General features: G+C 36.0%; 1 protein-coding gene across 1 annotated transcript; it reads right to left on the bottom strand.

The window, feature by feature from the left end:
• Window positions 1-12,743: 12,743 nt before the first annotated feature.
• On the bottom strand, window positions 12,744-13,990 carry LOC110941118 (AT-hook motif nuclear-localized protein 20). Its single transcript, XM_022182744.2, has one exon. It carries the CDS (start codon window positions 13,842-13,844, stop codon window positions 13,008-13,010), a length of 837 nt encoding a protein of 278 aa, XP_022038436.1. The 5' UTR covers window positions 13,845-13,990; the 3' UTR covers window positions 12,744-13,007.
• Between the last annotated feature and the right edge of the window lie 261 nt (window positions 13,991-14,251).

The raw sequence follows: 14,251 nt of genomic DNA, 5'->3' as shown, positions 1-14,251 counted from the left end.
TTAAGACTAAGAAAATAAAACTAACTAAATGCTGAGAAATAAAAACAAAAATAAAAACAGATAGACAAGATGAATCACTTGGATCCGACTCGTGTATAGTGTAACCTTTGATTATTTTCGCACTTTTGCACTTGTTTAAGAGATTATCTTAGTTATTGTAGTAGGCCCCTCTTTTGAAGGTGACGTTACCCTCAACCCAATAGTTTGAGTCAGCAAGGATACAATCCTAAAGGGTCGGATTATTGAAAGATAATTAATTAAGTTATTAATGCAAATTATGGTAGGCCCCTCTTTTGAAGGTGACGTTACCCTCGACTAAGTAGTCTGCGTCAGCAGAGATACAGTCCTAAATAGCCGGGTTATAGTATTAATAGTAGTTTACTTATGAGGGGGTCAAAGAGTTTGGATCCCCGCCATCCAATACCTTTGGGTATTGAAGGAGATCCTACTAAATTTGACCCAGGTCCCTTGCAGGACCTCTAAACGCTGAACAAGGGCAAGACCCTTACCAAACCGTTCCCTTAACCCACGACCAGGTAGCCAACATACCTCCATATAGACCGTGGAGATATGAATGGTGAAAATCTTTTATTTTATATAGATAGTAAAATAATGTCAAGACACCACGGACAAACGATAAGGAAGAATCACCTTCAACATAATAAACTAGTTATTAAAGTCATTAATACAAAACCAAATAAAAAGTGCAAAAGATTAAAAATAAAAAGTATTACACTAGACACTTGTCTTCACCAAGTGATGTAAGAGACTTAGGCAAACATCGCCTTTGATTGTCAAGAACTCTTACGATCAATCTTGGATCCCGAGACGACTCACACACTCTATGATGGACAATGGATGATGGTGGTGGATGATGGTATTATGGTGGTGGTGGGTGGTGGATGAAGTGTGAGAGAGGTGGTGTGCCAAGGGATGAGTTGCAATGGCTCGAAGCACTCCTATTTATAGGCTGAACAGAAGCCTGGACACGGCCCCGTGCCCGCTGGGAACGGCCCCGTGTCCGTCTGACACTCTCTCTCTTCATTAATTGTAATTCGCAATTACAATAAATGCGCCTGCAGTACTCTGACCACGCCCCTGTGTCCGCTGGGCACGGCCCCGTGCTGGGCAATAGAAGCTTCTATTAGTTTGTCTTTTCTGCTGCTTCTTGGGCACGGCCCCGTGCTCGCTGAGCACGGGGCGTGTTCAGTCTTCTGCTTTCTTTGTTTTGCTTGGGAGGATGCTGTCGAGGGTCGGGCAATCCACTTTCGTTCCTTTTTTTGTATTTATGTTAGATTTTGCTGCCTTTTTGCTTCTTTTGTTAATTTGAGCTCATTTAATCCTGAAAATGCAAAAGGAAGACAAAAACACACTTTTTCCAACATTAGTACTAAAAAAGGGTTAGTTTTATGCCACAATTGATATAATTTATATGTTGCATTTTGCACACATCAGTGTTGGGTAGTTATGGGAAATCCACAACCGTTAGGATCGTTCCTTGTAAACCGTGCTTCGATCATGACCTTACACTTGGGCCCAAGGTATTAGAATACAATGGGATCATAAAAACCATCAAATGCTATTGAAAACAAGGGTTTAAAACCATCAAAACAGCTGAAACAGACCATATGCAATGTTTCTGTCTGGCAAGACCTCGCGGCCCGCGTAAGCAGACATACCAGGCTACGCGGCCCGCCTGGGCAACCTTTCTAGAAATGTCAGAAATGGTCCCTGCACTTGTTAAACTCGGTTTTTGGCACTTTTAAGCCCCGTTAACCCCATTTCAAGGCTCTAAAATGAAGCTAAAGTGTAGGGAACTTAGAATATGCTCAAAAATATCTCGGATGTCGATTTGTTTGGTCGTACGGTTGCGTTGTTCGGTTAATTACGATGAAACACGAACGGATGCGAAAAACGATCCAAATTAAGCGACGAATGGAATTTTATCATGCCAAACACTAAAATAAAATAATTTAATGCTTACATAAATTTTTGGATGTCCGGATATATTCAGAACGTAAGATATGCGCGAAAATGCAAACTTATGCACTTTTTGACGCTTTTAGTCCCTGAATGACCAAAAAGTTTATTTTAGCATACCGAACACCTCAAAGCCTATTTCTAAGCTATGTAAAGGATATTTATGGTATATTTAACTTATGATCAAGTTCCGGGATGTTCGTTACCACGCGAATCGGCATACTTTCGCAGTTTGACACAAATAGTCCCTTTGATCGAATAAACTTTATTTCAACACCAACCCATCCAAAAGTTATTTCTAAGTTATGTAAAGGATATTTAAGGTATGTTAAGCCTATGTCACTGTTCCAGAGTGTTTGTTGCATTAAACTGGTTATATTTACGCATTAGTTCGCGTATAACCTTCCAGAAAGCGATTTAAAGCTCGAAATCGAACAAGAATTGATATGTGCAAATGATACACATATTTATACAAATCCCAAGTATGAAATACAATATTTCATTGGTTTGGTATTTGTATGATGGTTGAAGTGACACAGGTGTCGCAAAAAGCACTTCTTTGGACAATCTGGGATTATGTTCCGTTTCTTCAAGATTTACGTCTGATGTCCAAGTTTGATCACGTTTGACTTCATCGGCGGCAGTCCAATGACTTTCTTGAGTCACATATCCGACAATAGGGCCCACAGATCTTATGCCCACCCGAGACCGACCTCTGGATCACAGATGATAAAAGCGCTTCTTTAGACAATCTGGGATTATGTTCCATTTCTTCAAGATTTACGTCTGATGTCCAAGTTTGATCACGTTTGACTTCATCGGCGGCAATCCAATGACTTTCTTGAGTCACATATCCGACAATAGGGCCCACGGATCTTATGCCAATCCAAGACCGACCTCTGGATCACACATGATAAAAGCGCTTCTTTAGACAATCTGGGATTATGTTCCATTTCTTCAAGATTTACGTCTGATGTCCAAGTTTGATCACATTTGACTTCATCTGCGGCAGTCCAATGACTTTCTTGGTTCAATAATCCGTTCAATATCAGCATTGTTTATCACCCTGTGTGAGCATTGGAAGCCCAACAAACAGTCTTGCAATTACATCTTCAATCGAGAATGTGGAAAACCGCAACCGTTTTTTTTACTACGGAAACGGTGGCTATGGGAAATACAAACCTAACACGAACCACAATGGACTCAGACTCATACTACCCTTGTCGTTCCGTATTTTCTCCTTTTCTAATTCTCGAAGAATCTCGTAACTACCGATATCTCATCCTTCTGTTGTTCAGTACTTCCGAGACGATTCAAGTGAGTCCTATGAAGCAAGTGTCTGTCTATTCAATTGAGAGGAATCATTGCATTACATCCCCATTGAAAACAAATTGTGTCTGTCTGAACCAACCAAAATCCACAAATTTCCAACAATTAACAGGACATTGTTAAAAGGGAAAATCTAATCGAACACCTGATTGAGAGAAACTTCTTCGAGCTAACTGCCAATATCTCATCCTTCTGGTATTCAGTACTTCCGAGACGATTCAAGTGAGTTCTATGTAGCAAGTGTCTATATACAAATTCCAACAAATTGTGGGTTAATAGATTCCGAAGGTGTTATTTCAGTTATTTTTGTTGATTCAGTACTTCAAGGTGTGTACGTTAAATACCGTTCCCCGCTTTTTTAGTTGCTTCTCTTGTTAAGTGAGACATTTCATAGAGAATAAGTTCACATCAGAATGAAATTTTATTGAAAACTTGTAAAAATGTTAAGTGTTTGAGGCATGCCTGTTTGATTCAAGTAAGTCCTATGAAGCAAGTGTCTGTCTATTCAATTGAGAGGAATCATTGCATTACATCCCCGTTGAAAACAAATTGTGTCTGTCTGACCCACCGAAATCCACAAATTTCCAACAATTAACAGGACATTGTTAAAAGGGAAAATCTAATGGAACACCTGATTGAGAGAAACTTCTTCGAGCTAACTGCCGATATCTCATCCTTCTTTGAGAGGAAAGATGACCGAATAGAGATCTGAACCAACCAAAATCCACAAATTCCAACAAATTGTGTCTAACGCAAGGATCTTCGAATTAGTTACTTCTCTTGTTAAGTTTCTGAACCAAACGCTTTTTTAGTTGCTTCTCTTGTTAAGTTTCTGAACCAACCGAAATCCACAAATTCAAGTGAGTCCTATGAAGCAAGTGTCTGTCTATTCAATTGAGAGGAATCATTGCATTACATCCCTGTTGAAAACAAGTGGTTGTAATGATGGAACCCTTGATTTGAAAAACATTTTTGAAAAGTTTATATTCAATACGCATCGTGTAGGCCTATACGATGTGTATTAATCGATGATTTTACTGAAATACCCCTGGTTTTTTGATAAATCCAGGGGTATTTTTGAGAAAATTCAAAGTTTAATACTAATCGTATAGGCCTATACGATTCGTATTAAGCTGATATACGATAAAACCTAGGCCTATACGATCGTATATGGCATTATTTCAAATTTAGTGTTATCGTGTTTCCCTCGGTTCGACGCGTATACGTCTCGTTTTTTTGCCGAACTTTCGCATATTTTGTCGTTTTATTACTTATACCTTCAACATAAGTCGTTTCGGTGCCGTTCGGTTGCGTGCGAATATCGTATTCTATGATTACCTACAGTTTTGTTTGAAATCCACTTGTACTCCATAGTGCCGTATTATATGTATACGTGTGTGGAAATATCGTTAGTCGCGTACTTTGACGTATTTTGACATATTTTAACATATTGTTGCGTATTTAATAGTATTTTTGACGTATTTGAGCGTATTCTAACGTATTTTAGCTTATTTTAACCTATTTTAGGGTATTTTTACATATTTTAGCGTATTTTAACGTATTTTAGCGTATTTTAGTGTATTTTAACGTATTTTAGCGTATTTTAACGTATTGTAACGTAAGTTAGCGTATTTTAACGTAAGTTAGCGTATTTTAGCGTATTTTAACGTATTTTAGCGTATTTTAACGTATTTTAGCGTATTTTAGCGTATTTTAACATATTTTAGCGTATTTTAGCGTATTTTAACGCATTTTAACGTATTTTAGGGTATTTTAGCGTATTTTAACGTATTGTAACGTATTTTAGTTGGTTTCGAATATACCCAACGTATTTTAGTTGGTTTCGAATATACCCAAAGTTGTCAAATTCGTTGCGTGCATTCATATTTGAGAAACATTTATTCAGTTATTTCTGTTGATCCACAAATTCCAACAAAGTTAATATTCACTGTGGTGGATGCAAGGATAAAGTTAGAAACCGGTGGTATTGAACCAACATTTCCTTCAAACATTTTAAACCCTACAAGGATGTTGGTAATTAAACGCATGTACGTGACAAAACAAGGATCGTTCTAATAGATTAAAGGGAATAAACCAAGTACAAAATCATCTGCTTTTAGAATCTGAATCTGAAAGTTAACTTTGACTCATAAACCCTTGAATTCAAACTGCAACACACGATAAGTTCTCTAGAACACTCGTAATCCTCAACCGGCTTTGAAACCGGACGGAATCTACGAAGAAACTGTTCAATTTCACGATGAGTGGAGAAATTAGCGACGGAGAAACTGTTGGAATTTGTGGATTTCGGTTGGTTCAGACAGACACAGTTTGTTGGAATTTGTGGATCAACAGAAATAACTGAAATAACAGCTTCCTTTTCTCTCTCTGACAACTGATTCATCTTTTTTACTCCTTTTCCTTCAATTTCGAGAACATTCTCCGTAACATGAAGACGTGTCGGGTTCTTGTACTAGTGGTATTTTAATGAAGTATTGAAGATTGAATGTGCAAATCGCAACCGTTTTTTTACTATGGAAACGGTGGCTATGCATAATACAAACCGCAATCGTTTGTGACTATGGGAAACACAAGTTTTCTTTTTGAGCTTGATGGATATCCGTTATCTCAGTTGAGGCGTGCATTGTTTAAATCTGAATATAACTAGATGTTACGTGTAACTTCATTAAACCAAGAACAAAGCCTATTTCAAAACACATGTGTTCGTATCAGCGTTGTTTATCACCCTGTGTGAGCATTAGAAACCGACAAACAGTGAAATCGAACAGTTTCTTCGTAGATTCCGTCCGGTTTCAAAGCCGGTTGAGGATTACGAGTGTTCTAGACTCGTTCAAGGCATGCTTGTTTCAAAGCCGGTCCGGTTTCTCCGAAGCTGTTATTTATGTTGTTCAGTACTTCCGAGACGATTCAAGTGAGTCTTATTTCTGTTGAAAAACGTAACCGAATTTTTGAATTACACGTTCTCCGATACCTGATCGTGTTTGGTTTTGTTTACGATTGAATCATCGATGTCCTTTATGTCGATTTCAACTTCCATTGATCAAAGAATAAAAACCCTAAGAATGCATACACAAATAGTTCTAGTGGACGAAGCAAAGAGACCGCCTTGTTAATTTTAATGAAGCAATGAAGATTGAATCTGCAAACTGCAATCTTTTTTTACTACCGAAACGATGGCTATGCGAAATACAAACCGCAATCGTTTGTGACTATGGGAAACACAAGTTTTATTTTTGAGCTTGATGGATGTCCGTTATCTCAACGCTTCTCCTTACATTATTTATCTGGAATTGGAGAACCGTTGTTAACAAGAGTATGTTGTTCCAAGATCAATTCCAAGATTATTGATGGTAACAAGAGTATGTTGTTCCAAGATCCATTCCAATTGCAGTTGATGAAACTGGAGCTGTTATCTCGGTTGTTCAGTACTTTCGTGATAAATACAATGTTCATCTTCGTTATCCTTTGCTTTCTTCAATTCAAGCAGGCACGGATGCTAAACGTACTGTTATTACATCCGAGACGATTCAAGTGAGTCCTATGAAGCAAGTGTCGGTCTATTCAATTGAGAGGAATCATTGCATTACATCCCTGTTGAAAAACATAATCGATAAATTTAGGGAAAATGGGGTTGAAAGATGATAACCCAACAGTGGAGGATCTCATTCGACAGCTTCGATAAATTCAAGGGTATTCTCAAATAATGTTTCCTAGATGTTTGAAGACCAACAAATGTCCAAAGTGCTGCTTCTTTGTTCGCGTGACAGGGAGCTACCTTGCAAAAATTAAAAAATTAAATCGACACCCTCAATACGCATCGTATAGGCCTATACGATGCGTATTACTTTTTGGTAGGGGGACAATGGCAGCCTTTGGCAAACATAGAAGTTTGAACCCACCTCAATACGCATCGTATAGGCCTATACGATGCGTATTGAGGGTGTCGATTTAATCCCTCAAGGTGTGCCAATAATACGACCCTAAGTGGAGAGACTTTTTAAGAAAAAAACAAAAAGTATGTTGGTTTTTTTATGGTATTTGCCCTTATAATATAGTATAGATTATATTATACGTAATGTTGAAGAAAAAGGTGGTGCTACAGTGCGACAACAAAATTGCTATTTTGTCCTTTTTTAAATCGTCTACTTAAATTACAAGAATGCCATAGAGAGAGACTGTGAGCGTTTGACTGATCTACCTTCATGCTTCCCCATGTTGTCAGCGTCAACTGTCTTAAGGCTGTTAGATAGGGTTCTCCGAAACACCATCATAACCGATCTATTGTAGAGTCGTTGGGACGCCGAATGAACTCACCGCCATGGATCAGCGATATGGGTTTTCCTTAAGTGTGTTTTTCTCTCTTTCCAATGTGTGAACTAAGGAAAGCAGTGGCGAAGCTTGAGATTTCCAACCGTGGGTCAAAAACGTATATACCAAAAAAATATCTACAAAACAAGGGGTCAAAAACGTATATACCGAAAAAAAAATTTATGAAAGCTACATACTCTCCACTACTGAGCGAAAAGTTCTGGGGGTCGGCCGCCCCCTCCCGCCCCCACTATGCTTCACCCATGAAAGAAAGAATATTAAGATAACATTATCAGATTTTTCTTTTCGGTTGAGGACGACGGCCGACTGTAAATGGAGACGGCCCTGTTAGGTGGTGCTGTGATGGTGGCAGCTGGTAATGGTAGGGATTTCTGGCAATGAAGAGAGAGTGTGAGACTGAAGTTTTAGAGAGTAAACATAATAGGTTTTTACTTATTTTCTTCACTTTTGTCTTTACTAAAGTTAGAGAGAGATAGAGGAAGGAAGAAGTAGACAGATGATGAGGATTTACTAAAGTTAGAGAGAAACAGAGGTAGGAAGAGGTAGGTAGATGTGGATGTAGATGATAACCCTCTCTATAGTCTTTAATTCCAATCAATTTTTATGGAAGATGAAAAGTTTTATTATATAAAGATTTTTAATTAAATTGTTTAATGTCTAATTTCTTAACTTTCATAAATACCTTCTTCCATAATATTTTGAAAGCCAGTCGAAGGCCGTAACATATATCATTTTTTACTAGAGTAAATTGTCAAAATCGTACCTAAGGTTTGGACATGTTTGACAGTTTTATTCAAAACAACCTTTTTATAGCATATTGCCCTTCACTTTTGGGATTTTTTTGCCATTTCATCCAAATATCTGACAAAAAAAAAAAAAGCAAATTAGACATTTGGATGAAAATGATAAAAAGTCTCAAAAGTGAAGGGCCATATGGTAAAAACAAAATTGTTTTGCATGAAATTAGCAAGCATGCACAAACCTTAAGGACGATTTTGGCAATTTACTCTTTTTTAGTGTATCTATTCATTATGTTTTTATACCTTTTCAAATCTATAACAAAATATTAAGTATTTTTTCTTTTGAGTTTCTCATAATAATAAAAAAAAAAAAAAAAACTATTTGGTACATGCAAAACTAAATTGAGATTTAAATGTTCGACATTTCATGATATGTTTATCTGCCTAACCACATTATTGTCGCTAATGTAACGTGCGTAACAAAGTCAAAAAGCGTCACGTCACGCATAGGCACCACATGTTAATGTCATTATCGTAGCACGTGTAACGAGGTCACAGACGTAATGTTGCCGCCACAACACGCGACACGAGTAAAAATCTAGTTGGCAATAACTATCATTAAATATTAAATATATTTGACCAATCTCAACAATTACATAAACAAATGTAACTCTATTTTAGGGGGTCACTCCCTGTTAACCACTCATGTGAAAACCTGTGTGGTTTTTTCTGTGAACGCCTAGTCACACTCGGAAGCCAGTGTAGGTCCGGTTAAGACAACATAACTGGCCAGAGTAGGGTGGCGGGTCTCCTAATGCGAGGATGCGACCAAAGGTGCATAAATTGAAAATCGCCAATAAAAAAACTGTTGCTGTTCATTTTGTTTAACCAAATTAACTTTTAGTTGGGCCAAACGCCTAAAAGTGATGCACGATTTTAAGCATGAAAAACTTATGGAAACATGTTTGACATTCAAAACCGTTCTTGCCCAACTGGCCATCTTTTTAGAACTGCCAATTAATTCGTCAAATTGTCATTTTAAGTCAATTTCGTTCAAAATTACAATAATTTAATCAAACTTCACTATTTTTCAATTAAATAATAGATTTTTTTTTTCATCCAAATATATTGTAATAGTGATGTAAAAAATTACAATCAACTTTTGATATTAATAACATACTCTTATAGAACTTCGCTTTCTGGTCATAATTAGTCTAAATCCCTTGTCTTGGTTAGGCTATATGATCAAAAATGAATTTATCTGACACATGGAATGTTTCTATCAGACGGCATATACAAGCTGAATTTATTGGATTCACTTATTGTTACCATTAAAATCACTTAAATCTTAATTTAGTATAGAGAGAGTTTAAAATCCACTTAAATCTTTAATTTAGTATAGACCTACTTAGTCGAGTTCAAAGGGTCATGCATAGTAGTGTTATGACCCCGACATCTATGGACGTAGTTTTAAAAGACTTAGTTTTGCTATCCAAAAAGGTGTAGCGACTCAGTTTGTTGTCCGTTTAAATTCATAACACGATAATGTTAATAAGCATTTTGTCAATTAACATTTAGGTAAAAAAACATAATTTGATATTTGATAATAAACATTTCAGTTGATACTTTAAAAAACAGTATAGAAAGAGAAATCAAAGAAGTTTATCAAGTGATTATTAGGATGGATGAAAGCATGTTATAAACACTAATCCGACCTTTCTAAATTTCCTCCTCCTTGCACTTGAGTCACCACATACTTGCACACATTTCACTGAGTGATCTCTTTTATTTCCCTTAAAATCTAAACCAAGTCTTACAAGAACACTTAGGGTGTAAGGGGCACTCCCTTAAGAGGGGAGTCCCCTCTCTTACGCACACCCAATCCGTTTATGCCACGTCAACTCCCCTCTTAAACTCCCCTAACACCCTAAATTGATGGCGGCCCCTCTTAGTTGACTTGATTTTTTATTAAAAAAAAAAAAATAATTGATTGGTTTGGAAAGATGGTGGCCCCACACTCTCCCCCTACCTTCTTCGGTGACTACACCCCGACCCACCTCCTCGATCACCCTCCACCCGCCTTCGGCGGCACCCTCACCGATCGGTGAATCCGGTCCCCGCATGGGGTCACCGAGGGTGCCCCGAACACCCTTATAATTGGTTTAAGTTTTGGTATTTGACATAAATAGTTTGAACCTTGAATAAAAAAAATAATATTCATATTTTGATCTTGACTTGATTTTTTATTTTTTTTATTTTCTTTAGTTCAATCAGTGAAATTGAGTTGCACCGGCATAATTAAATTGGAATTTCCATTTTATAGTTCAATCAGTGAAATTGAGTTGCACCAGCATAATTAAATTGGAATTTCCATTTTATGGTGAATTATAAAGAACTTTTTGTGGTATACAAAATATTGGATGCTACCTCCTATTAATTTTCAATTTTGTTTAAACTAATAGGAGATTAAAGAAACTTGTTTCAATTTTGTTTAAATTAATAGGAGATTAAAGAAACTTGAATCGGATTGATTGGCTTTAATTAATTATAGACCCACATCCACTAAAAGTTAATTCATTATAATAACTATATAAGCTATTTTCCTACTAGTTTACTTGTTGGTAAGCTGATACACCAAAACTCCGATTGAAAAGATTTATTTATTATTTAGATTTCATGGGAGAACCATTTTTATTGTGAGAATCAATTTAAAGACAACAAAATAAACCCACTACACCACCCAAAACCTAAAAAAACCTAACATCCTAAAAAAAATCTAACCCCCTAGTAGATAGGATTAAATAATAATTATAATAGTGATGATAATAGTACTAATAGTCATATAACAACTAACTAGATCTTCGAAAATAGCTGATGATCAAAATTTGAATTCAAACACACAAGTCAAAACATTCAGAAGTTCAAAATCGTATATCTCTACTTAAATGTTTTACGGGTTACGGGGTTAGGATGAAATGCATAGTCTCCTAAAATAGAAAGTCGTAAGAAATGTATCGAACGAACTCTGGTTGACATTATTCAAGCGGCATTTGAACAGTCTCATTGAACTCTACGATATGAGATTTTAGGTTTTTGCTTTTGGATTTTTAGCTTGTACATTTTAATTTTTTATATTTTGTTTTATATTTTGTGATCTATTATGTCTTTGTACGATTCTCATTTAATTTTTTAAACTTTGTAGGATAAGTTTACCTAATATTTTATAAAAGCCTAAAACATTTTCAAGTAAGCCAAGACACTACTGAACATGTTTAAAAATTATTAAAACAAACTCTATAATTTATAAAATATAACATGCGCACCAATCATTATGTTAAAGTAATAAGAAGAATCAAATCTACTAAAGCCGAGAACATGTTTAAAAATTGCTAAAACCAAACTCTATAATTTATAAAATATAACATGCGCACTTCTTCTAAAGTTTCTCCCACTTCTTCTAACCTTATAACCTTACTGAATACTATGTAAAACTTGATATATTTTTTTCATTTTACATTAAAAACCTCTCAATCAAAAATTAGTATATTAAAGTTTTTAAAACTATTAAAACTGCACAAAAAGCTCCTTAATATAACACAAAACCACGAAAAGTAATCATTCAATCCAGTTTTGTTTAATTTAAATACTCTAAATTGGGCTAGTACATATATCTGTGAAACTAATCAAAATTTGATTAAGTGAGATATTTTTATTTTTGCCATGTTAAATTTAACTACCTTATATATTTTTTTGAAAGATAAACTTTATAAAAACCAACCAAATTAGCAAATTGCTAACAAAGAAAAAAGAAAGTTACACATGAATCAGAGGGGTTTTTCAGCCACTCTATCCAAACAAAGCAACCTATTTTTATAAACATCATCACTACTTACATCTTATGTTTGTAATCTCAACATATGATTTTTATTGAAAAATAGATCTTATGTTTGTAATTTCAACATATGATTTTTGTTGAACAATAGAGTTAAAACATGTCTAATATGATTGTAAAAAAACAAAACAAAAACTAGAATTGAAAAAAAAAAACTAAACAAATTATATGTAGTTGGTTTTGAAACCTAAACCTTATAATACTATACAACATACAAGTGCCTTTTTATTCATGAATTAATTATATAAAGCCAACAAAATATAAAATGAAGACTACAATTTAATGTAACAAATAGCTATAAAACTTGTAAACTGTTTTTGGCTTTTCATAGAAATAATTAGTGCTAAATAATTAACTGCATTTTACTGTTTCGAGAAACAAAAAAAATATATCAACATGTGATGATTAAAAAATTAAAATACAAGAAATTAGCTTAATTAAAAATCTAAAACTATACAAGAACAATTTCTGTTGTATATAAAACTCAAAACAAAGCCAAGACAGCTTTACAAATACAAACCCTATTTATTTATTCATTCTCATCATTGCATTGCATTAGTGTACAAACACGAAGTTCAACATTGTTAATGTATACAACATCACAATTCACCTAAACTTAATTTCAAGTAACCTATCTACTGATAATTCATGTTAATATTTTATAACATGATCATTATTTTGGTCTTAAATAACTTATTACCTTATAAACCAATCCTCTAGTATGGAGGCCTGCCATGAGCCCAACCAAAAGCTTGATCATGGTTCATCTGTCCACCTCCATTAGGGATCATATTAGGCTGCATATTGTAAACCCCCATCTGAGTGGGATCACCCATATTCCCGAGCCGCGGCGGTGATCCACCAGCAGCTAGCCCTGGTGCCACACTATCGGCTTCCTCCTCTTCTTCAACCGGCAATCGTTCATAAGTAGCATTAGAAAACGTTGCGGCTATGACCATAACCGGTCCAGAAGCTACTAAAGACCCAACCACACTCCCACCCACCACCTGACCCTGACCACCAGCTAGATATATAGTGAGCCCAGTTGATCCAGGTGGGGCTGGACCGGGTAAAAAAGCTCCAGTTAATGATAATATCTCGAACCGGCCTTGTAAAGTCATGACTGAACCAGGTGCAGAAGGCTGTCTTAAGGTTACATTCATAACTGTCCCACTAGCACTCATAACACAAACACCTCGCTGTCTTTTTCGACTAAACTGCGCTATGCTCTCCGCTACATCCGTCCCACTAGCCACCTCCATGACATGGCTACGGAGCGCGTTGGGGCTGTCTCGAGTCACGAAGATAGGCGGTTTTGGCTTGTTTTTGGACCCTGGAGGCCGGCCTCTTGGCCTGCGGTTCGATGGGTCAATAGCACCTTCCCTTGGATCATCACTATTATTATCTCGTTCATCTTCTTCACTTGCTGTGTTGTTCTCGTTCATCGATATACCGAGATCTGGTTTCTTGATCACTGGAGAATGACCAGAACCGGCTGATGATGTTTCCACCCCAGCTACGTTGACTTGACCGGTCCACCATCGGTTCGACATGATGATCTTGATCAGTTATTTAGATGGAAGTATATAGAAGGTGATCGGAGGTTCTTATTGAACCCTAGTGAATAGTTTGGAGATTATAGATGAAAGAGAGATGGTGCAAGTGTGTTGATGAAAAAAGTTGAAGGTGAAGTTTGGGAAGAAGTCTATTTGGTACTTTTGATGGAGCTTTTGTGTGCATCTGTTTGGTGGGTGTGGATGTAGCTATCAAACGTTTTATATTTTATATCAAATTGAAGTTTTATATAATTGTTTTTTTCTTCTTCAAACGACTTGTAAATAATTGTTTTTTTCTTCTTCAAACGACTTGTATTTTGTAGGTTTTGGGGGGTGATGTATGCTCCAAGGTTTTATAAATATATCTTCTTCTTCTTCTCTCTATACATGTTACATATACACAT

The sequence above is a fragment of the Helianthus annuus genome, chromosome 5, assembly GCF_002127325.2.
Source record: "Helianthus annuus cultivar XRQ/B chromosome 5, HanXRQr2.0-SUNRISE, whole genome shotgun sequence".
Classification (NCBI taxonomy): Eukaryota; Viridiplantae; Streptophyta; class Magnoliopsida; order Asterales; family Asteraceae; genus Helianthus; species Helianthus annuus.
Note: the sequence above shows the minus strand (reverse complement) of the source record. Positions and strands in the feature narration are given on the sequence as shown.